This window comes from Brassica napus, chromosome C4 (genome assembly GCF_020379485.1).
Source record: "Brassica napus cultivar Da-Ae chromosome C4, Da-Ae, whole genome shotgun sequence".
In the NCBI taxonomy this organism is placed as follows: Eukaryota; Viridiplantae; Streptophyta; class Magnoliopsida; order Brassicales; family Brassicaceae; genus Brassica; species Brassica napus.
Window position 1 is genome coordinate 58,847,339 of NC_063447.1, and position 26,429 is coordinate 58,873,767.

The following is a 26,429-nucleotide window of genomic DNA, read 5'->3' on the forward strand; positions in this document are numbered from 1 at the left end:
TATGCTGATTTTGTACTAGTTCTATACTATTTTCAGAAAATCAGATTCTGAAAACTTAACATGTATTCAAACGTTTATAAGTGTTTTCTACACATAAATTTCATTCATTACTCAGTCTAGTTTTATTTTATTTTAAAACTATCAATATATTCTTATATATTTTATAGAATAATATGTATCTATACTATATCAAGAAAGCAGAATAATAGTCAAATGGTATAATAACCTTCTGTTTATAGTAAGAAGGTTAAAATGAAAAAGAAAACAGTGATTTTAGTTATTCACTTCATTTTCTAATTATAGATGCTATATTCTATTTACAACTTTGTTGTCATAGCTTTCCTAATAACATACTCACTTTTACTCAAAATAATCACTCTTTTTTTTTTTTTTGCTAAAAAATAATCACTCTTTATCCTAGCATTTTGGTGATATCGATTTAAATAGAACTTTAAAACAATTATAATAACTTCTCATATTTTTTTGTAAATTCTACTGACGCATACTAGATTCTGCAAGTCCCTCGTGTAAGTAAGACCAACATTTCTGAATTGTGCAACATTGGAATTTATTATTTGTCAGACTTCTCTATGTTTCCATCCTTTCTATGATTAACTATAAGCAATCATTTTAGGGAATCATACGAGTAATTAAAATTTTGTTTTATATGATGATTTTTAAACACATTGATGGTGACCCCCTTTGTAGAACCACACACATAGCCATTGAAAATGAATTAGACAAACTGGTCTTGAAAATTGAACAATTTTCTGTGTAGAACGCTCTTTCAGCTCTCTCTCTCTCTCGCTCTGTTTTATGCGTCAAATGTTTCAGTTTCACCTTAACACTTGTTGCAAGTTTGTAATGGTCAAAGCAACCTGTGCTGCTATATTACAATGTTTATACATTCATATGTGTGTCGGGTTTAGTCTCTAATCAAAGCTCAGATTACTAGGCCATTAGCATACCCATACCCGAAGACCCAAGAGTTATTATATAAATAAAATATTTTTTAGAAAAAGAATAATTAATCTTGGTGGCACCGACAACCACCAAATGTCCAACCACTACTCCCATGTAAACATCATAACAAAACAACAAAGAAGATCTTCCTTCTTTCATTGTATGAAAAAAAACAATTAGAAGATAAATAGAGATGCTATCATGAGTCAAAAGAATCAAATGGTCATGCTATCAAAATTATATAAAACCATGTGGCTAATGAAAGAAACATAGATATTTTCCACAGGGAAAAAGAGTTCTGTAATGATAGGTGCGTTTGTAGTAAAATAATGACGAAAGTGATTGTTGCAATCGAGATTATAAAAACTAGATTTTTTTCCGCGCTACGCGCGGATTAGTGCACTAAAATATTTTTAGATATTTTGTTTTTATATTTGATTTTTTTTTACATTTCTTTTCTCTCGAAATCATAAAAGGTTTAATAGAAAAAAACAAAAAAAATAATAACTCAACATAATTTATAGTGATTTTTTTGAATTGGTGAATTTTACTTTGTTCTTTATTGTGTTTATATTAAACTGTAGATATTGCAGGTTTCTAGATATGAAAGATGTTGCCTTGGCTCATGTTTAAGCGTTAGGGACGCCAATGACAGATAAACAACAATAAGAAAACTATGTGTAGATTATTTCAAGATTTGTGTATTGCTGATGCTGTGATGCATGAGTTCGATCTTTATCACCGTTCTTACTACTTTATCATCGTACAAAGTTCATAAAGTCAATCAATTCAAAATTTTTTTTCAAAAAATCAATCAAGAGTTTAACCAAAAATTTAACACTGCTTGACTTTGTTGTAGATATAGAGCAGGTGAGATGGAAGGAATCATTTATAAAGTATGTAAGAAGAAAGAGGAGAATATGGGAGATGAGTTCATTCCACTGAAATAAAACCTTAGAGACACTACATATGAGATTGATTAGCCTCGAGGAAATGTCTCGTATGAGAATATGATTATGTTGATATATGTAATTATATTTTTATTTATTTATTAGTATTACTGGATATATTTAAGTAAGATGGCTGATTGGAATATTTTGATTGGTTACTTTTTGTTAAATATTTTGGCTTATGTTGAAGGTCCTCTTTGAAAGATGTTTTTATCTTCTTCTTTTTGTTTTTATGTGTCATTTTTGTTGTTTTCTCATGTTTTAATTTTCCATTTTAGATTTTTATTAGTATGAATAATAATTTATTTTAAAGTATAATAGATCATTTTTTATTATTTGATTAGTGTTTTTCTACTTAGTTATATCAAAATTTTAGGAAATTTTTTCTAAACTGCCACATTCTAAATACAACTTTTTATGTTTATCTTAACCATATTTCTCTCACTTTTAAAAAGATAAATAAATACTTCTAATAATATGGTTAATTAATCTAAAATTAGGGTTTAGATTTGAGGGATAGTGTTTTGGAAAATGGGTATATGATTTTAATAAATATATAAATAAATACTTAATATTTAAAAAAATGAAAATAGTTTCAAAAAAATTTCTAATTTGAAAACAAAATCGAAAAAATAAATTTTGACCAAAAAAGAAAATTTGAAAAAAAATTATAAGAAGTTTCAATTTGAAAATGTATGATTCAAAAATTATAAATTTATTATTAATTATTTAAATTTGAATAAAAAGTTTCAATTTTATATGTTTTTGTGTATCTTAATTTTTTAGTTTAACCATATTTTATTTTACTAAATTTCATTGTTTTATTATTTCCTTTGTTAAAATAACTATATACTATTAATTGTCTTCGTCTTATTTTGTTTTCTTATCTCTTACTTTTATTCAAAATATATAAATACATTAATCTTTACACCTGGTGTTTTCATATTTTTATATTAATTTTAGATTAACACAGAATTAATATTTTTGTATATGCAGTATACAATATATTATTGTTTTTTGCTGTAACTTTACAATATATTATTGTTAAGTCCGCTTAGGTGAAGAATCTGTGATTGTGATGCTTTTATCGCTTTTTCACAGCTTTAAAATTGTTGATGAAGCACAGTTGTTGCTGTTTCATTGATTCCTTCGTTTTTTTCAACTACCTATATCTCTAGCTCATCATATAAATGTGCAGTTCCAGATTCTATGAGTGTGCAGCGCCTGCAAGTATATCCCCAAATATTTTTTAGATTACATGCATTGAAGATTTTTATATTTTATTGTGATTAAAGAAAACTGTTTACCATGTTGCATACTGAAAGCAAGATGAGTAGTTTAAGATATGAGGTAATGGTTTAGTACTAAAAGATCTTCTTTGAGCTCAAATACTAAGGAAAAAAAGGAAATAAGGAGAAAAGAGTAACAGAGCACATCCCCCATATAGGAGCTCCTAAAATCACATTTTTTGTTCTCTTTATAATTTGAGCATCCTCACCTTCCACCTGAAATTCAAAATTTTCCACAGGCTAAGGAACTCACATTCACAATGTAAAGATTTTGTTTAAAAAAAAGAAAGACTATGTTTTTAGAAGATCACAAACATATTTGCCTTTGTTTTTTTTTTTGCAAACAATGAGACACTAAAAGAGAGATAAGCTTGAGAATCCAAGGCCTTGATTGTTGTCGAAGAACCAATATAATTTCTAACAAAAAGTCAAATCTCAGATGAAACTAACGACTAATTCTGTCTGAAGATCTGTTACAATTTAGGAGAATGTAAAACACAACTCCCACAAGGCATAACTTTTTCTTGCAAATTGTAACCAAAAATTATAGCAGCTTCTAACTAAAGAGAAAGTTTGTAACACAAAAGTTAACTTCTTCGAGTCAACCACAACATTCAACGTCATATTTTAAACCAAATCGTGTCTCCAACTACATACTACTTATGTACTGTACACACCCCAAAAAGATCATCCATGTACTTGGCCTTTATGGTTTTTGCTCTGTTTTTGAATCTTTTGCAGCAACTTTTCCTTCATTTGTTCAACATAAGGAACAAACTAAACTTATTACCAAATCGTTAGCAAAAAAACCTTAAGGAAATAAAAAAGAGAATAATAACCAACACTTTCCTGCAACTAAAGCGTGTTGCTGCCGTACGAATAGAGGTGCGTCTTTTTGAAAGAAAAACATCATGTAGCACCTTTCCATCATTGATACTACATTTATATTGTGCAACCTAAAGGGATGTTTTTCCTAACCCTGGCTTGAAAAACGTTTTTCCTTGATCAATCTAGCCAATTCTCAAAGGGATATTACTCTTACCTATAATATAATCAAATACAACAACTGAGTGATTTCATATCTACAAAACAAATTCTACTTGATTCCAATTCAGTCTTAAGAATTCTGCGTTAACACCTTGATCAAGGCTGGTTCTGGCCACAACTATTCTCTGCTCTTAGCATTTTAGCTTCATTTGTTTCCTTAACAACAATCTCCATGGACTTTGATCAAACTGTGCATCGTATCCACCTTCTGTTAGACATAAGAAAACAATATTAGCAACATTGCACAAAAACAAATCTACTAAAACCAACTGAAAGATCGACACAAACCTGTGCGTAGTAGTGATTGTCACCGAACGTGTCAAGATTCTTATTGCAGGTGTCAACAAAGAAAAAAGAACCAGCCTTGTAAGGACCTAAAAAAACTGATGCAGCAGAGAATCTAGCATACAACCCTTCTGCTATGGAAACTACCTTGGACCATACACTTGTTACTATAGAAACAAACCAAAAATCATATTTTAAATCTAGATATTAGAAGATGGATAAATAAATTGAAGCTTTTAGGTAACCTTACATACAAACATTAAACATATAGAGAATATTGTAAAGATTCTGAGAATCAGTAAGCCATCAAATACAAAGATTCTGACCGGGTTCGAGGTATTGCCCTGAAGTTTCCAATTGCTTCCGTACAAACGTATCTGTAAAACATGGCCAGAAAATATCATAAGGTATATGGACGCAGACATTAAAAAGATGTGTCAAGAATTTCAGACCTATATCAAGGATATGATCAGGACCGGAGAGATAATGGCTACTACAATGATTTTGTTCTTTCACGTTGAGTAGGCTTGACTGTCTCGGGGGAGAGGAAGGCTTCTCATGGGATTAGGGTTAGACAGAACTATGACTCCTATAAATACAAAATATGAGAAGAAACCGAACCAGTTTTGTGTGTGCGATAAATGCTTACGTTGGGAGGAGGAAGCTGAAGAAACTAAGAACGTGAACTGATGAGATGATGTGGCTTGTGATTATAGTTATTGAGAGTTGACATGGCACAAACTCATATTCTAAGTGGCTGATTTAATTTGCTGAGGTGGATAGGCTCAATGGAGCTCATATCCCCCTTTTAGTATAGTATAGATGTTGATTCCACATTTAGATGAATTTTATTAGAAAAAAAATAATAACATTTTTCTATAGCATTCATCTCTTTTAAAGATATTTTCCATAGCATTTATATAAAATAACATTTTAAATAACATACATATGTCAAGAAAAATCCATTTTTAAATTTCTCTACTTCTGAAAATATAGATGTAAATTGGAAATGATGCGAGTGTTATTTTTATTTCTAGTTTTTGTTAATTTCACCTTGCGCAAATTTTTTTTTGACGTTAGTCGTTGGAAAAAAAATTGGAAGACAAAACAAAACTTAAGTTAGCGAGAAGCACTTTCCATTATTATCTCTCTTCCCCAACTCACAATAATAACAATGTTCAATAATAATACCATAGACGCCGGAACCGTTGTCCCGACTTCATCTGCTACAGTTCCATCCACCATCTTCCCCGGCACAACCATCACTTCCAACTCCACCTTCATAATCATCGGACCTCCTCCACCGTTCCCAGCACCTCCTCGCATCATCGACTTCACTCCTATCAAACTAATCTTCGCCGTCGTAGCAATCGTCGCCGTTTCCGCCTTAGTTTACGCTCTTTTCTTTACCGCCCCATGTTCTTCCCGCCGCCGCAGCAGAAGCTCTTCCTCCGACGACACACCACACGTCACCGTAGATATCGCAACGCCAGTCACCACGACCGTCACGCCTGATTCTAGAAAGACTCATTCAAAGGAGATCGGGACCGAATGCACGGTGTGCCTGTCGGTACTCGCCGACGGCGAAGAGATCCGACAACTAAGCGCGTGTAAGCACAAGTTCCACGTGTCGTGTATCGAGAAGTGGCTCAAGGACAAAGATCACCCCAGTTGTCCTATTTGCAGAGCAGACGTCCCCGTTAAACCGACCGAAGCCGACTCTAACGTTAACGTGAATCGCAGCGCTGGCGGAAACCGCCGAGTTTCAGCGACCAATAGAGATGACGATTGGCGTCAAGGTCTACCTGATGCTTCTAGTCTAGTTTGATTTATTTTTTATTTTGTAATTTATTTTTTTCGATTTCATGATTTTATATTTATTGTGGCTGTAAACAAATTTACGTTAAATCTAAAAAATATGAGTTCGTTAATTTAATTATTTTGGTTGCTTCGTAACTCCGTAAGCAACAGTGTGTGTAAGATGTGACGTTGACTCTCGACAACTCACAGAAACGCACTACAGCATGCTTCTTATAAACGCACTACAGCATGCTTCCGCGGTTCATATTCCTCCACGTCTTCTTATAAACGGCAGCGTTTACTTTCACCACGGAATTTTTAAATAATATAAAACAATCGAACTTTGGTCTCATTCCCGGCGATTTCAGTGCTAGGAGTTATCTTTTGGTCCTTGTGGGTTTAACTTTAACAGTAACCTACCGGAAACCATCCGGTGATTCCTCCGGTTTAACACTAATCTATGTTTAACGTCAAGTGGCGCTTAGAGTTTTTTCATTAGAATAAGTTATAGGAACCTCCAGGTTCGAATCAACTCACGACACTAAACATGTGGGTGTGGCCATGCGACATTGGTCTCTAAGTGAACGATCTAGTTTATCCTGCACCGATAAACAAATTTCATAGAACTAGTCGGTTGGATCTTTGTCCACCGAATACCTTCAAATTATTAAAACAAAACAAAATTATATGAACTTTGTTCCATATCCATTGTGCTCATATTTAGGAGGATCTATTAAATTATAGAAACCTTCTTCGGAATCATATAGTGCTTATGAAAAATCATATAGTGATTTCCAAAGTAATTTGTATCCTTCTTAATTGATACATCTAGCAGATCCTTCTATTATATAAGAGAAAATGCATTAAATTTCTTTTCAATCTTATATTTTAATTAATCATCAGATATTAAAGAAAATCTCATTCTCATATATTAATTAGTGTTTTAATAAATTGTATATCCATTTTGCCAATCTAACAAAACTGACACATATAAAGTTTATTATCTGCGTTCTTTAATTAGAATGCTTTTATCTTTTATCTACAATCTTAATTGTTTATTTTTTAACCTTTTAAAACTATTTTAAAACACACGTGTCGTAATTTGATTCTAATAACTAAATTATATATATGGTCTCTTAATGTAATTAATATTGACAAATCTAAAAGTTAATGAAAAATAAACTTTAAAACCCAAAAAATCACAGTAACATAATTGCTCTTATATTTTGTTTTTAAAACATAATTGTTATCAAAACTAATGTAATCTCTTCTAGAGATTTAGTTTCCTTCTAGGCTTAAAACATAAGACATATGAATGTATGTTTTCTAATATAAATACTCACATGAATTTACTAATGATCATCAGTTAACAACAACGACCCCAGACTCCTTTCAGGACAATAACAACAAAACCCAAAACGAATTCTCAGCACCATTCACGGTATGGAACTACCCCATGGCTTAATTGAAGATATTCTCGAGAAATTACCGGTGAAATCTCTGTTAAGATTCAAATCTGTGTCAACACAATGGAAATCTAAGATTGAATCTGCATATTTTAAGAAAAAACAGTTGTTATATAGTCAACTACAAGATCCAGATATCCTTATCACCAATCGCTTTGAAGGTGAAGATAAAGAACATGTAACAAGGATGTTCACGATAGGTTCGTCGGATTTGATCAAACTGCCTAATGTTTGCCCTGTGCCTATGCCAATTCCCTTGGAGAACAAAAAATCATCGATTTGTTATACCTATTCCGTTTGCGGTTGTGACGGTATGATATGCTATTACAATTACTACACTTGTATATATCTAGTCAATCCTAATACTAGATGGTTACGAAGTGTTCCTCAAGCGGGGCATCAAGAAGCTGCTCTCAAGGTGATGAATAAAATGGGAACCTGGACGGAAGATAACGATGGCATTTTATGTAATCTAGGATTTGGCAAAGACAAGTTCACAGGCAGATACAAATTGGTTTGGTTATATAATTCATTTGAGTTTACTCTAAGTAACACTACAGTTTGTGAAGTTTATGACTTTAATAACACCAACACTTGGAGGTATGTGACTGCTTCTCCTGTCCGTATTTTTGATGAACAAGCTCCAGTACACTTAGATGGATCACTTTACTGGTTCACTGATGAGTATATCACAGACACAAAAGTATTATCTTTCGATATCCATACAGAAAAATTTCACATGATCGCAGAAGCTCCATTTTTCGAAGTAGGTGAGAAGGAAATCATCATGTGCACTCTGAATAACCGTCTATGCGTCTCGCAGAAAGAGTGGCCAAAACAAGAGATTTGGTCACTAAATAATTCAGATATGACTTGGGAGAAAATATATTCGTTAGATCTACAAACTGATTATGATTGGTTTACGGATTATCTGCCACCACCATGCACTTATTCGCCAGACGTTGTTCCATGTGCCATTCCTGTCGCGGTTTTGAAGAACAAGAAGAAAACACTAGTGCTTTATTATCCTCGTGCGAAGAATCCGAATCTTTTAATGTACGATCCTGAATCAAGATCATATGATTTATGTTTCGTACGTGATTACATAGTACATTCTTGCGAGAGTTCGTTTTCTTGTTTCCCAAGTTTGATGTCAATTGTATAAAAAAATGTTTACTTTTGAGATATATTATAGTTTAGTATTAGAGACTAAATCTCCTACATCGGTAGTTGAAAAAATTCTTAAGTAATATATAAGATAGATAAGTCAATCCATTTATTATCAGCTGGTTTTATGTTGAAAACTTATCTACTTTAACATGGTATCAAATAATTCATACAGTTTAATTCAATCTAACATCGATTAGGTCCAAAGTGGTTCATCGATCCATGTCTAGATATTCCGAGATTGACGCTCAAAAAACTATCATCCCGAAGAAGCGTTTTAGAGATTAAGTCTCCAACACCGGTAGTTAGAAAGAATCATTAGTAATATTACTAATATAAGATAGATGAGTCAATCAATTTATTACCAATTGTTTCTAGCTTGAAAGCTCATCTTTCTAACATAAACAAATTATACAAGAGAAAAATTAATGCACATTCCCAAAGAGAAAAAGGTTGTGAATCTCTCCTATCGTTCGCAATTCACCTACTGGTCATCCTCAACCTCGTAACACATACCTATCGCTTTGGTTTACACATTTCCATAGCTAATTGGAACTATCAAATCTCGCTCACTTGCTTCTATATTGTACCGTCTCTAGTGCTCTGTTTTTTTTTCTTGGTATCAAGCTGCCTAATCCGAATCTTGTAATATACGATCTTGAATTAAGATCTTATGATGTATGTTTCGTAGAATTACATTTCAATGGAATGCATTTTCTTATTTCCCAAGTTTGATGTCAATTATATTTTAAAAATCATTAGTTTTGAGATATATTATAGTTTTGTGTCCTAGTTGTTTGATAATATTCAACTTATTTGCCTTGCAAAAGCCATGCTCTATTTTTTAATGCACAACCAAAATTTCCATGGGTATAAAACCTTCTTATCTTAAGAGTGTGATAGCCTCTCCCTTCATTTTGTGTGTGCATGAATCTCTTCTAACAGGGTCAACAAGCGTAGCTCTAACAAGACCGCTTCTCAAGTTATATCTCCCAAGAACGCTATTGATGTACGTACTACACTAACTTCCATTTGTCATCCGAAGGCTATTTTCAGACAGTTTTATGAAACAAGGATTATCAGAACACAACGGTTAACCATGACTTGCATTACACACACTGTGATCAGCTTCTCCAGCAGCGCGCCATGAATCTAACTTTAGTTACATTGTCCAAAGCGGGGCGCCCTTTGCAAGGGAGTTTTGAGAGGATGATCTTATACTTGATAAGATCGACGTCTAGCAGCTGGGTCAAACCGATGGTGGATTGGAGTTGAAGACTAAGGAGTTTCTTAAGCCAACGGTGAGTTAGAAGAGGCTTGAGAAGCTCATGGTTAGTCTTCTTGATCTTGAGAGTTTCAGGGTTAAGCAATGTAAATAATTCTTTGGTGTATTAACTCTTGATTATTGGTTTTATTTTTCCAATCCTTATTTTTTTCATTAGTTTCTGTTCTGTAATGACATCTTCGAAATGTGTTTATCCTAATGTGAATGTCTTCTGTCCTACACAGTGCCAGTGACGTGCCGGCTCTTGCCGTTTGAACAAGGTACTTTTGCACAGAATCTTTAAAAAAAATTAGTTAGATCTTGGGTCTTTTTCTTAGATTTAGGGTCCTACAAATGATGTAAGAAAATAATACAAATCAGAGTTAATTGATACTTGTTATAAGTTTATTACCAATCATCTTATGAGTTTGTGTTATTCTAATGTGAATGTTTATGTAGTTCATGCTATATATGCTCATATTTCATCTGCATAAAATCGAATTTTAAAATGACTTTACCAAATTAGTTTTGTTTTTGTCTAGCTGAATAACATCTATCGAAGTCTGTGAGAGAAATTCTTTATGATACACTGATGATTGACGGGATGAGGTAGCTCGTTTGGTAAGGACTTTGAGGGCCAATTGTCATGCTCCCGGGTTTGACGCTAGGCAGAGGGGAACTGCCCATCCTGTCACCAAATGCGGTACTGGATGTTGGGCCTTGTCCCCAGCCCAGGTAAAGCCCTCCCGGATGAAGTGGACCGCTGCCTAACCGGACCTAGGGGAATGACCCACGTAAATGTGGAATCCCTGGATTATAAAAAAAAAAAAAAAAAAAAAGTCTGTGAGAGAATGTTTTAACGTGGGTAAAACTCTAGAACAGATTTCTTGGAAAGTGAACCCAAGGCCCAAGCCTCGACGTACATGAGGAGATGGAGAGTAAGAGTCTCGCGGTTCGAGGGAGATATATATTGCCATGCAGAGAAAAAAAAGTAAAGCAAAGAGGGAACATGATGGACCGGTCACGATGCTTCGGCTGTCGTCCAACGACCAAAGCACCCATTTTACCCGCTTTTCCTATTATCAATCTCTTTGATCTTCTTTTTTTTGTTCTGAAATAATTATACTAAATCATTATATGATCAACGATCCTATTATAATCATTATGTAACGCCTCGAAATTTGGTCTAAATAACACTTTTGTCTCCTAAATTCACTCCATATATTCTACTCCGATCAATCTACACAGAAATCAACGATATAATCACTCTTAACGAGAGATTATTCCATTCTTTAAATTGAATCAATCTATAAAAAAACACAGTGTGGTCATTATTTTAAGGGACAAAGGGTTAATTTTACATATAAACTTCATTCAATTCATAACATCGTTGTCATGGATTCATAACAACAATTTTTATGAGCATCCAAATTAAACGAGACTAAGTTTATTAAATTGTTACAGTGATTTTCTGTTCTATGGAAATCACCTGTCAAAAATATTCTTATTTATAACATGGAAATAAAGTATTAGTCAAATAATCACGACTTATATAGACCACGCTGATAAACTTATAATGATCTATAAATCTCGCTCAGAGTCTATATGTGTGGATCTATCAAGCGATGACCATCACGAGTTATAAGATAAACCTTATGCACTAAGAAAATATACTTTTATATGTATGAAACTATTGATAAGAAATTTAAACCCTAACTAAAGCAAGAAAACAAAAAGAATCATGTCAGTCCTACCCCATATGGTACACAAACCCTAATAATTACATATATGACAACTATTTTATTATACCCCAGTACAAAATATTATACACACATGCAGATATATATATATATATATAAAGGTTCGTCCACTTTAAGTTTCAGCCATCTTCACCCTCACACTCAATCTTCTCCTCTATCCCTTCATTCTCTTTGTTTTTTTTTCTTCTCTTTGCTGTGATCTCTCTACTAGATCTAGTTCTAATATCACCTACCAAGAAAAAGAGAAAAGAAAAAAAGAATCTAGCTTTACTTTTAAGAATTTTGAAGAAAAAAATCAAAAGAGAGTATAACCATGATTTTTTCCTCCATCCAAGCATATCTTGATTCATCCAACTGGCAACAAGTAAGTGCTTTGCTATTCTATATATACAAACTTCTTCCAGAGTATACAAGACAATTATTATTTCTTAGCAATTACATGTTCTAATTTGGGAATTAATCATACCAAAAATGATAAGTCTTAATCCAAAGGAAGAAAAGGCAAAAAAAAAACCAAATAAAAAAATCTTCCTGCTTTGGAATAAGCATAATCTAATTTTGGAATCAAACTCCAAAAAAGGAGTACTAATCTTAGTTCAAAGCAAGAAAACGAAAAGATGCAAAATATTATTTTTGCTTAGCATGTTCTTGAATATTCTTGTTCACCTTTACCAATCTTTTCTTTTTAATTTGTTATTATTTTAGGCTCCTCCGAGTAATTATAATCAGGGCGGCGAAGGAGCCTCAGCAACCGGCGGTCATGGTCTTGGTCCTCAGCTGCAGCCACAATCTCAGCCGCAGCCTAACGGTAGCGGAAGCAGTGGCTCGATCCGCCCAGGATCGATGGTGGATAGAGCAAGACACGCAAACGTAGCCATACCCGAAGCCGCACTGAAATGTCCAAGATGCGAATCAACCAACACCAAGTTCTGCTACTTCAACAACTACAGCCTCACTCAGCCACGTCACTTCTGCAAAACCTGCCGGAGATACTGGACACGTGGCGGTGCCCTCCGCAACGTCCCCGTAGGTGGTGGCTGTAGGAGAAACAGGCGTACAAAAAGCAGCAACAACAATAACAACAGTACCGCCACTAGCAACAACACAAGCTTCTCCTCCGCGGCCTCCGGGAATGCATCAACCATCAGCGCTATTCTCTCCTCTAACTATGGAGGAAACCAAGAGAGTTTCTTGAGCCAGATTTTGTCTCCGGTAAGGCTAATGAATACTACTTATACTACAGATAACAACATGAGCTTGTTGAACTGTGGAGGATTGAACCAAGACTTGAGGTCAATCCAAATGGGAAACTCTGGTGGCTCGCTTATGAGCTGTGTTGATGAGTGGAGATCGACGTCTCATCATCAGCAGCCGCAGAGTTTGGGAGGGGGAAACTGTGAGGCTTCTTCTAATACTAATCCATCTTCAAATGGCTTTTACCCTTTTGAATCACCGAGGATAACTTCTGCTTTAGCGTCGCAGTTTTCTTCGGTTAAAGTTGAAGATAATCCTTACAAATGGGTTAATGTCAATGGTAATTGCTCTTCCTGGACTGATCTTTCTACTTTCGGCTCTTCTCGTTGAGTTCAACAAAAAGAAAAAGAAAAACAAAAAATGGGTACTTATTGATGAAAAACCCTAGTTACAACTTATTAGATGAACTTTGTCTTGTTTTACGTTTTTGTTTAGTTTATGTTGTTTGTGACTTCCCTCTTTGTCGACCTATGGTTCTACGTACGTATCTTAAGTTGTTGGGTGTGTCTGAGACTGTTCCTTTGTTCTTTTTGTCAACCCTGTTTATTTGTTATCTTTGAGTTTGATACATCTGGTCCTAGTTTCTTAAATGGATCTATATCTGTCAAATAATTAAAATCATGATATGTTGAATGAGTTAACTTTATTTCTCACCAATTTGGTTTTTATTTTGTTCTAGACCTTATTGTGTGTTGTTGATTATTAAATTATACTGTGATCAGTAATTTCACTTTACCAAGCGTAATTAGAAGCCAATTGATTATATCTAAACAAATTTACAAACTAAATTGTGTGTCTATTCAATTATTTAACCAGCGGGGTTGGCCTGGTGGTGTTGAGAGAGCTTCGGCCTCAATACGCACCCGGATTCGAACCGCTGGCCAGACAATTGGGGTATCTAATTCCCCATAGTACCAAATGGTCCGTCTCGCGCCGAGGGGTTGGCCCCTGGGGGTGGAAGTCCCTCCAGGTTAATCAAAAAAAAAAAAAAAAATAAAATAAAATAAAATAAAAAAAATAACAAAGCACTATTGGTCAAGGTTTCTTCTAAGTTTGTTCTCCTCTACACACTCAACATTGAATAAACTATAGAGTTGAAAGAAAGTAGACCAAAAGAATGTGAATGAAATTTGAATCTTTAACGAGCTGATACACTAACCTCCTATAATTATGATAAAGCTTGAACTCTCCAGTAACCGTGTCGTCACATTATTGTTATAGAGCTTGATCTCGCTAGTTAACCGTGTCTTGATTTTTTTCTTAATGATTTTTAAGATTCTTACTAGATTTGGACCCGCACAACCGTGCGGGTATTAATTTTCATGTTTATATATATTTTACATAATTAGAATATATTTTTTAAGTTACTTATATATTTAAATGTTTATATATAACTATTTTAAATATAACAATTTGATAGTTTTCATGCTGTAACTTAATTGATTATTTCAAATCATCACATATATTTGATATTTTTTATTATATATATTTTAAAATTACTTTTTATTCAATTATTATGATAATGATCCGTAATTCAAAGCGCTAGATTTCCTTTATCAATATTTTTTATGTTTATTCATTTAAGATAATAACTATATATATATATATATATATATATATAAAAGTTTAAGATAAATTAATTTTATACATGAATTATTTAATTTACTAATGTTAACCCGTTCTACCAACATATTATATTTCTAACATAAATTTTTAATGTTTGTGAAAATAAAATATATTAATTTATCAGTTTAAATTAATTTTATCATATTTAGTTAAATAAAATGTTTTATTTTAAAATGATAGATATAACTATAAAATAGTAAAATTTGATATACTTTTTCATTTTATAAAAGATAACTGAGTATATATATATACTCAGTTATCTTTTATAAAATGAAAAAGTATATCAAATTTTACTATTTTATAGTTATATATATATATAACTATTTTATAGTATATCAAATTTTACTCTTTTATATATATATATATATATATATATTAATGTATAATAACATTAATTTCATTACTAATTACAAAATTAGTGAAAATATTCATATACAATTTTTGATGATTAAGATATTGTTATAATGTTTTTCAACACATTTGTTAAAAAATTAAATATATATATTTATATTTTAAGTTAAAAGATATCAAATTATATTATGATTTAAGTAGTTAAAAGATTATATATTAGCATTAAGAAAATACATTTAATAAAAAAATTAAATGATGATCCAAATAAAAATATCACACATGAATAAATGTGAGTTTGTTAACCAATCCGGATTTTTAGGAGTCGATGTTTTATTAGGAATGATATATTATTAATCCATATTATTAGTAATAAATGAATGATAACTGATTTCTAGTGAGAGTCCAATTTTTAAAAAATCACACATGAATCAAGGTTATGACTTCTGCTTTAATATATAAGATTAGAAAACTATTGACATTTTTCATACACAAGTTTGTTTAATTTTAAAATTTAAAACAATACCTAATTATATAACTGAATTATATTAGAATATTAATATTTTTTAGAAACTTTGAAATTCTAAGCATTAGAGATGCCCTAATAATACTATGATTGATATGTGTGTGCGCCTATATTAATATTTTCTAGAAACTTTGAAATCTATACTATTATTTGAGAAGTGAATTTGCTTACTTGTCATCTTTTCCATGATTTTAGTTAATTTGCTTATTTGTCATTTTTTTCATGATTTTAGGATAAATCATTAGTTTAATTAATATTATTATTTAAAATTTTACTTACTTATCATTTTTCCTATGATTTTAGTTAATTTGCTTACTTGTCATTTTTCATGATTTTAAGATAAATCATTAGTTTAATTAATATTATTATTTAAAATTTTACTTACTTATCATTTTCCCGTGATTTTAGTTAATTTGCTTACTTGTCATTTTTTCGATAATTTAAGAATAAATCATTAGTTTAATTAATATTATTATTTAAAATTTTATTTTAAATCTATATATTTATCATGATATTAAAGATAATTAATAAACATTAAACTATTCTACTGATATATATATATATATACACTATTATTTTTTTAAAAATATATATTTTAATATATAATTATCATGATATTTAGGATATTTAATTAATAAATAGATATTAACAATGGATATTAACAATATCTACTGACAATATAATCAATATTAATATTAATTGTCATAATTGTCATATTAAGTATTTTAATATATCTGAATTGGCATGTTTCTTTGGTTTATTCGGTTTGATCGCTTAATATACTCAAGCATATCCATATACTGCGGTTTCGTAAAAATAGCATCCATTCAGTTTACTCGGTACTACCAAATCAAGACCGTTTTCCCTATTTCGGTTTGGTTCGGTTTTAAATGGTTCGGTTTTACCAGATTGAACACTCCTATACTATTGTTATTTTATTAATGTTTTATAGTTGTGATTTTTTGTAATCCTTTCCAGTACCACATGATTTCTTTTCAGTCCAAATACTACATGTATTTAATTTCAAATACAAATTTCATTATTTAATTATTAAATTTTGTATCTAATTTAGTTATTATTATTTTATAAAAATAAATATTAGAATTAAAAATTGTTAAGTATATAGATATATTAATCCTCACAAAGTGTGAGACATCAACTAGAACTTGTGAGACATCAACTAGTTCTAAGCATTAGAGATGCTCTAATATTGTCATATTATGATTGATACGTGTGTGCGCCTTTGGTTAAAAATTTATGTGTTTTGATTTGCTCTAAAATCTCTGTGTATTTATATAAATCTATCACTTTAATGTATTTGAAAATGTTCAAACTGTAAAAACATTAGTCAGTTTTTTTTGTCAAAAAACATTAGTCAATTTTAATTTATTGTATTAGATTTTGATTTTAAATTATTTTATGTTAAAAAATCAAAACAATAATTTAGATGATAATTTAATCTAGATAACTGAGATGACGGCTGAATTTTCTTAACCGTGAAACAAGGACAGAAGCAAAGAATCAATGTCGGGACGAGAATTTAAATCTTAAGATGTCAGTTTGCCGCGCTTTGGAACGCGTGTACACAGCTCACTAGGCGACATATTTGCTTTTATGTCAGTTTGTGTGGGGCACGTCGTTCATTTTCACTGATAAGTTTAGAACTCATTCTCAAGTCTCTACTGATTTGGTAATTATTACTAATTGTTTCTTCCGTAGTTCCACTGCTCCACTTAAATTTACTAGTTACCTTTTTTTAATCGAGACATTATATTTACACAAAACATTCATTATCGAAAGAAAACATTCTTTATAACATTATTTTTTCGGTTCCTAAAAAAAGGGGAGGATTGGTTCGTAGTGAAAGAAAGGAATCTAAATTAGATGATTGTTCTGCTTTTGCAAGTGCCAAGGCTGCTCACCAATATGGAATAAAGCACATTCAAACCTATAAAGCTAGACCACAGAATAAAATACCTGCCCAATCTCCCATAATTTAGCTATTTTCATTATATAGTTACTAAACATAATCATTATCACAGTACTAAAAGTTTATGTTTTCATTACTTATCATATTGACATCATAATTTGAATTAACTGAAGTGACCACTTACCAGTATTGTTGAAACATCGGTTACTTCAACTGCATATCAGATCACTCGAACTTGGAGTTCAGCTCAGTTGTCCCCTCGTTACAAGTTCTCCATAATACAAAGCAATTTAATGGGAACGTAAAATTAAAACATCCAGTATAAAACTTGTAAGGCAGCTTACTTACTATATATAAGGAATTAATTCCCAACATATGACTGTATAAAACATATAGTATATTCCCGAAAGAAATGGTAACATGTGGCTCAATATGTAGCCACATCAATTTATTGATTTCCGCGAAGGTCTAGGCATATATAGACGACGACCAGCATATTTGTGTACTTAGGATATACCAGCTTTCACTTTTACAGCACATAACTAATACTCATTCCGTTTCATAATATAAGTAGTTTTGGTTAAAAGCACGAAGATTAAGAAAATTATTATGTTTTTAAAAAGTATTTTATAATAAATAGGTTAGATATAATTTAACCAATAAAAAATAAATCTATTTAATTTGATTGATCACACTGTATTCAATAAATGTAAAAATTACCTAGAAATACGAAAACTGTTTATATTTTGAAACAAAAACATTTCCCTAAAACTACTTACAATATTACAATATGAAACTTACAATATGAAACGGAGGGAGTAGTAACTTACTTTCCTATCACTATAAACCATACTCCCGCTTTACTGCTGTTTGATATTTTAACACTTGCACTAGGTCCCCAAAGGTCTTTCCAAGTTCGATACTAGCTACGGTAATGCCATGTAATATTTAAAAACTCAAGATTTTAGCAATTAATTAACTGCATCGCTTAATGGTACATAATCACATCGATTTTGGCCACATAAGTAAATTAATGGATTGGTCTTTGATCAAGACATCTCACGGATATACTTATAACTTATAAGTTAGCTAGTATATAGAAACTGAAAATAAAACATAAAACGAATAGCGATGGTAAATTGGCGTCTAAAACTTCATAAACGTCTGACTAAGACAGCCCATTTGAAAACATGATTTAGTAATGTAGGTTTCATGATGTAAATAGAACGAACGTAGTTGCATTTCTAACAAACAATCACAATATTTTCGATTATTCATAAGAACAACATTAAAAATATATACTAAATATGGTACAAAGAGTATGTATGAATCACTGAATCCGTATAGAATGGCTTGATTTTGACTGCATCAAGCCATTTTTTCAGACCTTACAAAATATGGCTTGGTTACTTATTCCACACGGATGGACCAAACCATGTTGAAACACCAGAGAACAAGCATCTTTCTTGTATAATTTTATGGTTACTCGATTAACCTTAATATTTGACTGTTTAGGCAGGGTTAAACTAAGTTTGCTTTATTAAAGGATGTAAATGTTACCCAATGGAGATGAAAGCATTTGCAAGTAAACAAATATCAAAACTGTATCTCTTTTGGTAGTGGAGTTGTTCTGCGTCTTGTAGATAAGGATAGTGTGGCGGGTTAGACAATAACACCTATTATATGTAGATGCCACAAGTTTCCAATGGATATTCTAAAGATTTAATTTGAACAACTTTTCTATTTTATAACAAAAAAAAAAAAATTATAGACCTTTTAATCCATAATCTCTTCCTGTCGGGAACAAACAATTTAAAAAGAATTGAATTTCTTTCTCTACCACCGGAGTTGAACATCAGTATTTGGTAATTCGCAATAATTGGTTCTATATAAGATACCCAATTATCCATGTCTCATCATATACAATCGGAATATATATACAAAGATGATCTAGTGTCTCTTATCATCTTTTAGAGATGATCTTTTAGATGTTTGAAATTGATCGATGTATATATAAGGATCATACATGTGGATAAAGTGGTGAAGAGATTATAATCTCTTAGTAGTATTACCTTATCACGTTTCTTCCTCATCTTGTCATCAACCACACATGTTCATTATTAGACCAAAGATTCCTATGAGCCATAACACTTTAAAAAGTACATAAGCCTACATCTGTATTTACATAACGTGCATGCATACATGCACAATCCCTTTTTCTTTTCTAATATACTTTAGGCCATCAGAAATCTGAACCAGAAGCTTGTACTCCTGTTCCCATGAAAGAAAGATTTTCAAAATTTTGTTTTGTTTACAAAGATATCTTTTTAAAAAAATTAAGATATTTTTAGTAATTAATTTTAATAAGTTGTATATTTTAAAAACATCAATTCAGAATATTTGAATTGATTAATAATTATTGGATTATGTATAGTAAAAATAATTAATAAATTTAATTCTAAACATTTAATTTAATTTTTTTTTTTTGCTAAGAATGTTAATTTTTCATTGAATGAAAAGAGTGTCAAGCTACAGAGTAGTTAACCAATAAACCGTGCATTATATGAGCCAGAGGAGCATGAGGGGTTTGAATTTCTTCATATTCCTCAGTGCATATATAGAGTTGATGACCTGCCTATTGATGTCTTTGAAGAGAACCATAACAGGGACCAGATTATGGTTGTGCAACATGCATGTGTATTTCGCTGTTGCCATATACCGTAGACCAAAGCTTGTACAACCAACATTCTCAAGACGGACGGGGCTGTAACAGTTGAAGTAGAACTCCATTGGATAAGTTGAGACCAGTCCGTAAATAGAGGCACCGTAGTGCGCATCCTTCTACGGACTTCCGTCCAAATTAAGGTCGCGTAGGGACAGGTAAGCATCAGATGGTCACGGGTCTCGGGCTGTGAGGAACACACACAGCAAGTAGTAGGAATCTGCATTCCCCAAGAGGCCAGTCGCGAGCGAGTTGGCAGTTTGTTTACATTGGTGACCCAATTGTGGAAGGCATGCTTTGGCGTTGCGCCACTAAACCAAATGTGTTTTTCACTGGCTTGAGTAACCGCCAGTTCTCTATCTAAACGTATCTGAGTCGCTTGCTAGAGAGGGTAACGGGATGCTTGTAAGAAATGAGTGAAGAGCGACTTCCTGATCAGACCTAGGGTGAGGAAGAGACCATCCTTGAGCATTGCAAGCATCCGCAACAGACACATCAATATGAACTCTCAGGTTACGAGTTCCTTCCCTACCAAAAATATCAATTAAAGGACCGAGGGGGCACCAATTATCAAACCAAAAACTTGTGCTATAGCCATTTTTGACTTCAGAAATCAGAAAATTTGAGACTAGTTCTCTCAACCGAAGGATATATCTCCAGTTCCATGAGTGGCTGGGCAATTCGTCTTGAGACCAGAAGTGGTAAGAAGATCTGCAATTATAAGTTCTATGCCATGCCACCCATAATGAGTCGCTTCCTGAAAAAAGGAGCCATACTAATCGCATCGTCAAGGTGAGATTCCATTTTCTGAAGCTTCTAAGGCCGATGCCTCCTTCAAGCTTAGGAAGGCAAGCTGTAGTCCAAGAAACCTTTACATTGGGGTGCTTATCAAGAGAGCCTGACCAGAGAAACCTCGAATAGAGGGATTCAATTTTCTTTACGCAAGATTTCGGTAGCTGGAATGTAGAGATCCAGAAATTAACAGTCCCCGTGATAACAATTTTGATCAATAGGCACCTTCCATCAAATGATAAAGACTTTGCGGCCCAAGATGTGAATCTGCTGTGGAGTTTATCCATCAGTGGTGCGTATTCAGCTATTTTTAACTTAAGGTGCATTAGCGGGAGACCCAAATAGTGAATGGGGAGGGAACCAACCGAAAAACCATAGGCTGAGAGCGCGTTGGTTTTGTCTTGGCTCAATCCAGCGTAAAATAGCTGGGTCTTATCTCTGTTCATGTGTAGCCCAGACCAACCTGCAAAGTCATCCATGGTCTCATTGATGCCATGTAGAGAGGAGCTTCCTCCATCAAAGAAAACCATAACATCGTCGGCAAACATGAGATGGGAGATGCCAATGGCCTCCGTCTGAGGATGGTAGCAAATATAACCAGAGTTGTATCTTGATCGAAGTAGTCCAGAGAAGACCTCCATGCAAAGGACGAAGAGATAAGGCGACAGCGGATCGCCTTGGCGCAGGCCCTGAGTGCTGTTAAAAAAACCTCTTGTGTGCCCATTGACCGAGATGGAGAAGGTAGGCGAGGTTAAGCATTCTGCAATCCAAGAGATAAATTTCTTGGGCACATTAATTCCCTTTAGAGCAGCTAGCACAAAGTCCCAACGTAAGGTGTCGAAGGCCTTCCGAAGATCAACTTTTAACATTCCGCTTGGCTCCACATTATTTGAGTTGTACCCGTGTACAATTTCAGTTGCAAGCAATACATTTTCCGAGAGTAACCGGCTCGGTAAGAAAGCAGACTGTGAATGTCCAATAGCATCTGTGAGAATCTCTTTTAAACGGTCTGCCAGTAACTTTGCAATCACCTTATAAATTGTGTTCAAACAAGAGATTGACCTAAAATCTGATGTCTTTGAGGCGTTTGGGATTTTAGGAATAAGGATCAGGTTGGTGGCATTTAGCTGTTTGAGAAGAGAACCTGAAGTGAAAAACTCTGTTACTGCAGAGGTGACTTCTCCACCGACCACTGACCAACAACTTGTGAAGAATTCAGAAGAATATCCATCGGGCCCACTTGCTTTGTTACGAGGAAGGGAGAAGAAAGCTGATCAAATTTCCTCGACGGTGAAGGGTAATTCCAGAGAAGCCTGCTGAGAATCAGAGCAAAAGAAATCCAGAAGAGAGGTGATGTCGTCTTGGATAAACAAGGTGGGGGGGGGAGGGGGGGGGGGTTCGACCGGTTTTCCCAGAAGATTTGTGAAGTAGTTTACACAATGGTTCTGGATGCTAATCTGAGTACAATGCGAACACCAGCATCATCCTCCAAATAATGAATATGGTTCATTGACTGTTTCGCATTTGCCATTCTGTGAAAGTATGGGGTGTTACGGTCTCCAACTTGAAGCCAAGTTACCCTAGAACGCTGGTAGAAGAATGATTCCTCCGCCGACGATAGCATTAACCACTTTTTCTACAAGTCAAGTTCTATTTCAGCATTTATGACTGAGGGATCCTTTAGTGTTCGCAGCTGAGCAACAGACAAAGCTTCAGACGCTTCGATGACCCTCTTTTCAATATCTGAGTAATTATTTTTACTGAACTCTCGAATCTTGCTCTTCAGAAGCTTAAGCTTCCTTACCACTCTAAACATAGCAGAGCCGGGGATAGAGATGGAAAACCAGTGATGCGCAACCAGGCCGAAGAAGTTCTCATTTTTCAGAAGATAATTGAAGAATCGAAAAGGCTTCTTCTGCTTAGGATCACCAGACTGCAGAGATAGACTCATAGAAGCATGGTCGGAGAAAGCTGGCTCACCAAAAAGAGCCAAGGAGAGAGGATAGCTGCGCAGCCATTCTTCATTAACTAGGACTCTATCCAATTTTTTTGCAATGGGATCAGATCGTTTTAGACGACCCTCTGAAAGTAAGATCAGCTAACTCAGCATGAATAAGCGAATCAGCAAACATGCGAGTATGTAGGTCCACGTTAGGGCCTGAAGCTGCTGAATTTTCCTCAGGCCTAAGCACCTGATTAAAGTCCCCGAAGACAACCCACGGCTTCCCAAGAATGCGCTGAGTAGAAGAAAGAGTAATAATCTCGTTCCAGAGCTGTCACCGAATAGCTTCATCCGTAGAAGCATACACAAAAGAGACAATCATTGGAGAAGATGATGAAGGTAAGAGAATCTCACAGGAGATTAACTGAATGGACTTGTAGAAAACATCCACTCTCACACTTGGATGCCACATGATCCAGATTTTTCCTAACTCCGAATAAAAATAATTATTGTCGAAACGCCAACCAGGTAGGACCTGATTCAAAAACTTTGACTGTTTCCTCTAAGCTCCTAAAAATGAAATCCTTCTTTTGAAACCATTTTTTAAAACTATTCCGATGCGATGACTTATTAAAACCCCGCACATTCCAACAAAATATTTTTTCTGTACACATAAAAATATTATTTTAGGTGAATTTGGGGCCTCTGCCCCGACTGCCTCTGGCCCTATGCTTTTCCCTGACCGGGATGTACTGTCCTTCTTCAAACTCATAATCTGATGAGGGAACATCAGACGAGTCGGATTCACCTCAGACACTGAGGTAGTAACGTTGACATTACTAGATTCCGGTTGCTCAATATGAATTCCTTTTAGGGAAATCCGGGAAGGATCACTAAAACCAGCCGCGGTATGACGAGTGTTGGTTGAAACCGCAACACCTTTCCCTTTGCAACTTGCTTCGAGATTACCCTGAGGGTTTCCTGACGATGAGGAACGGAGTGGTGGAATGGAAGCCGCATGATTTTTTTGGGGGTGAACACTCTTGCCTGGAAATGTAGCTTTGCTCTTCTCTTTTTGCTTCTTGTATTTCCTGCTATTGTGTTCTTTAGCCCGAGGGCAGTTGTCTTTCGAATGAGACGTTGATTTACAATCAGCGCAAGTTATCGGAGAAGTGGGACACCGCTTGATGCTATGACCAATTTCTTTGCAGTGGGAACAAACCGGCGGCATCCACAGACTAGAAACACCTACACGAGCAATGTCTTTGGAATCAAATTGAACGTTTACCGCTTCCGGAAGTGGCTGTCTCGGGTCGATGATTGTTAGTACTTTAGCAACTTCCAAGTCAGCTTTGTTTGCAGTGGATGGATGGAGGTATTTAGGTTCCCCAACTAGGCCTGCAATTCGCTCAAAACCATCTTCATTGAAGAATTGGAGTGGGACGTTATGAAGCTCGAGCCAGATTGGGGCAGAGGTAAGAGCTGGTAGCTCAGGGATATTTCCGGGCTCGCAGTGTGCTACGAACATGGTTTAACCTACAATCTACCATAACCGCTGTTTTATGACACGGTTTCGGGTTGGCACATGTGGAATACGAAACAAGAAAGTGTTCCCTTCGAGTTTGGACACTGTGATATCGCGGAACTGCTTGCTCTAGATTCCGTTGACGATGTTGTGGATTAATCGTTGCGCCGGTGGGTCTGAATAGAATTGCCCGATTACAAAAGACTCCCAAGATTTCTTATTCTTTTCAATGGTGGAGTTTGGTATCTTCACACACAATTCACCAGAGGGCACTGTGAATGAAGATATTTTCTTCTCCAACTTCTTTCTCTGGTACTTGAAAATATAGAACTTAAAGATTCAAATAAGAATTGCTCTCTTATTATTAACCTGAGAAAATATCTCAAAACTCAAGCTCTCAATCTCTAAAAACACTTATGAGTGATATCACAACTTAATATCTACTTATATAGAGCTTATATTTTCCTAATCCTATTAGGTAACACAACTTTAGATAACTCCTAAACTTATTATGTTTCCTTTTCAATATCTCGGTAGGATTAGGTCTTCTTAGCTTACTTCTCAAGCTATCTTTTGTTTCAAACTTAACTCAACATTCTCCCCCTTAAGCTTGAACTCCATCTTCGATAGATCTTGAACTCCAATAAGATCTATCATTTCTCTAAACTTGATTCTTCCAAGTGCTTTAGTTAATATATCCGCCTTTTGCTCGTTTCCTGGAACGTGCTCGACCTCTAGCAACCCTTTCTCCACGCACTCCCTAATAAAATGGTAACGGGTGTGTATGTGTTTTGATCGTCCGTGGAAGACAGGATTTCTTGTGAGCGCAATGGCGGATTGATTGTCTATCCGTATAACAGTTTGCTTGCATAGACTCTCGCTAATCTCACCAAGTAAGTCTTGTAACCAAATCGCTTGTCTAGCCGCTTCTGTGCCAGCCATGAACTCCGCCTCGCAGGACGAAAGCGCTACCATTTCTTGTTTCGATGAACACCAGGTTATTGGACTATCCCCTAAGTAGAACACATGACCTGTTGTACTCTTCCCATCATCTTGATCTACATTGTGACTTGAGTCACTATAGCCAACAAGTCGTGTTGTCCTTGCATTCTCAAACGCCAACCCATAGTTCGTGGTACGTCTCAAATATCTCAAGCATTGTTTCATGGCTGCTCCGTGAGATTCTTTTGGATCTTGCATATACCTGCTAAGTACTCCAACGCAATAAGATAGGTCTGGACGTGTATGCAATAGATAGCGCAGGCAGCCAATGTTCCTTCGATAGCCTGTGGCATCAATAGACCTCTCTTCTTCCGCTTTGGATAGTTTGAGCCCTGAGTCTATGGGTGTGTGCGCTAGGTTACATTCTTTCATTCCAGCCTCTTCTAGTATTTTCTCTGCATAGCTCTTTTGACTTAGCGTTATACCTCCTTGATGTTGAGTGACTTCTATCCCAAGATAGTATGTTAATCTCCCAAGATCACTCATCTCGAACTGAGCTGACATCTCTTTCTTGAATTCAACAATGTGTTGCACGTTTGTTCCTGTAATGAACAAATCGTCAACATAAACTGCAACGACTAAGAGATCATCTTGAACAAGCCTTCGATAGACTGATGGTTCCTTTGAGCATTTTACAAACTGAAGCTCCCGCAGAATCGAGTTAAGTTTGTGATTCCACGCTCTAGGTGCTTGGCGAAGGCCGTATAGTGCTTTATTCAACTTGTACACTTTACTCTCAGACCCTTTTACTTCAAAACCTTCCGGTTGCTT

The 26,429-nt window shown here is 34.3% G+C and overlaps 4 protein-coding genes across 4 annotated transcripts; 3 read left to right on the top strand and 1 right to left on the bottom strand.

Annotated features, from left to right (window-relative positions):
• Positions 1-5,442: 5,442 nt before the first annotated feature.
• On the top strand, positions 5,443-6,470 carry LOC106385168 (RING-H2 finger protein ATL33). The gene has a single exon (XM_013825121.3). It carries the CDS (start codon positions 5,709-5,711, stop codon positions 6,360-6,362), a length of 654 nt encoding a protein of 217 aa, XP_013680575.3. The 5' UTR covers positions 5,443-5,708; the 3' UTR covers positions 6,363-6,470.
• A 192-nt stretch (positions 6,471-6,662) lies between these two features.
• LOC125585658 (F-box/LRR-repeat/kelch-repeat protein At1g09650-like) lies at positions 6,663-8,987 on the top strand. The gene has a single exon (XM_048755109.1). It carries the CDS (start codon positions 7,778-7,780, stop codon positions 8,963-8,965), a length of 1,188 nt encoding a protein of 395 aa, XP_048611066.1. The 5' UTR covers positions 6,663-7,777; the 3' UTR covers positions 8,966-8,987.
• A 2,965-nt stretch (positions 8,988-11,952) lies between these two features.
• Positions 11,953-13,896, top strand: LOC106385167 (dof zinc finger protein DOF2.4). The gene is made up of 2 exons (XM_013825120.3): positions 11,953-12,355; positions 12,697-13,896. Exons 1-2 carry the CDS (start codon positions 12,305-12,307, stop codon positions 13,573-13,575), a joined length of 930 nt encoding a protein of 309 aa, XP_013680574.1. The 5' UTR covers positions 11,953-12,304; the 3' UTR covers positions 13,576-13,896.
• An 8,929-nt stretch (positions 13,897-22,825) lies between these two features.
• LOC106383569 lies at positions 22,826-24,659 on the bottom strand. Its single transcript, XM_013823650.1, has 3 exons — positions 23,940-24,659; positions 23,293-23,462; positions 22,826-23,195 (listed from the first exon to the last, which is right to left on the bottom strand). Exons 1-3 carry the CDS (start codon positions 24,657-24,659, stop codon positions 22,826-22,828), a joined length of 1,260 nt encoding a protein of 419 aa, XP_013679104.1.
• Between the last annotated feature and the right edge of the window lie 1,770 nt (positions 24,660-26,429).

Coding starts and splice junctions, on each gene's coding strand:
- LOC106385167 (XM_013825120.3), top strand. CDS start 12,305: ATGATTTTTTCCTCCATCCAAGCATATCTTGATTCATCCAACTGGCAA. Junction 12,356..12,696: donor ATTCATCCAACTGGCAACAA/GTAAGTGCTTTG, acceptor TTATTATTTTAG/GCTCCTCCGAGTAATTATAA.
- LOC125585658 (XM_048755109.1), top strand. CDS start 7,778: ATGGAACTACCCCATGGCTTAATTGAAGATATTCTCGAGAAATTACCG.
- LOC106383569 (XM_013823650.1), bottom strand. CDS start 24,659: ATGTTCGTAGCACACTGCGAGCCCGGAAATATCCCTGAGCTACCAGCT. Junction 23,463..23,939: donor TTACTACCTCAGTGTCTGAG/GTGAATCCGACT, acceptor ATTCGGTGACAG/CTCTGGAACGAGATTATTAC. Junction 23,196..23,292: donor GATTCGCTTATTCATGCTGA/GTTAGCTGATCT, acceptor ATGGCTGCGCAG/CTATCCTCTCTCCTTGGCTC.
- LOC106385168 (XM_013825121.3), top strand. CDS start 5,709: ATGTTCAATAATAATACCATAGACGCCGGAACCGTTGTCCCGACTTCA.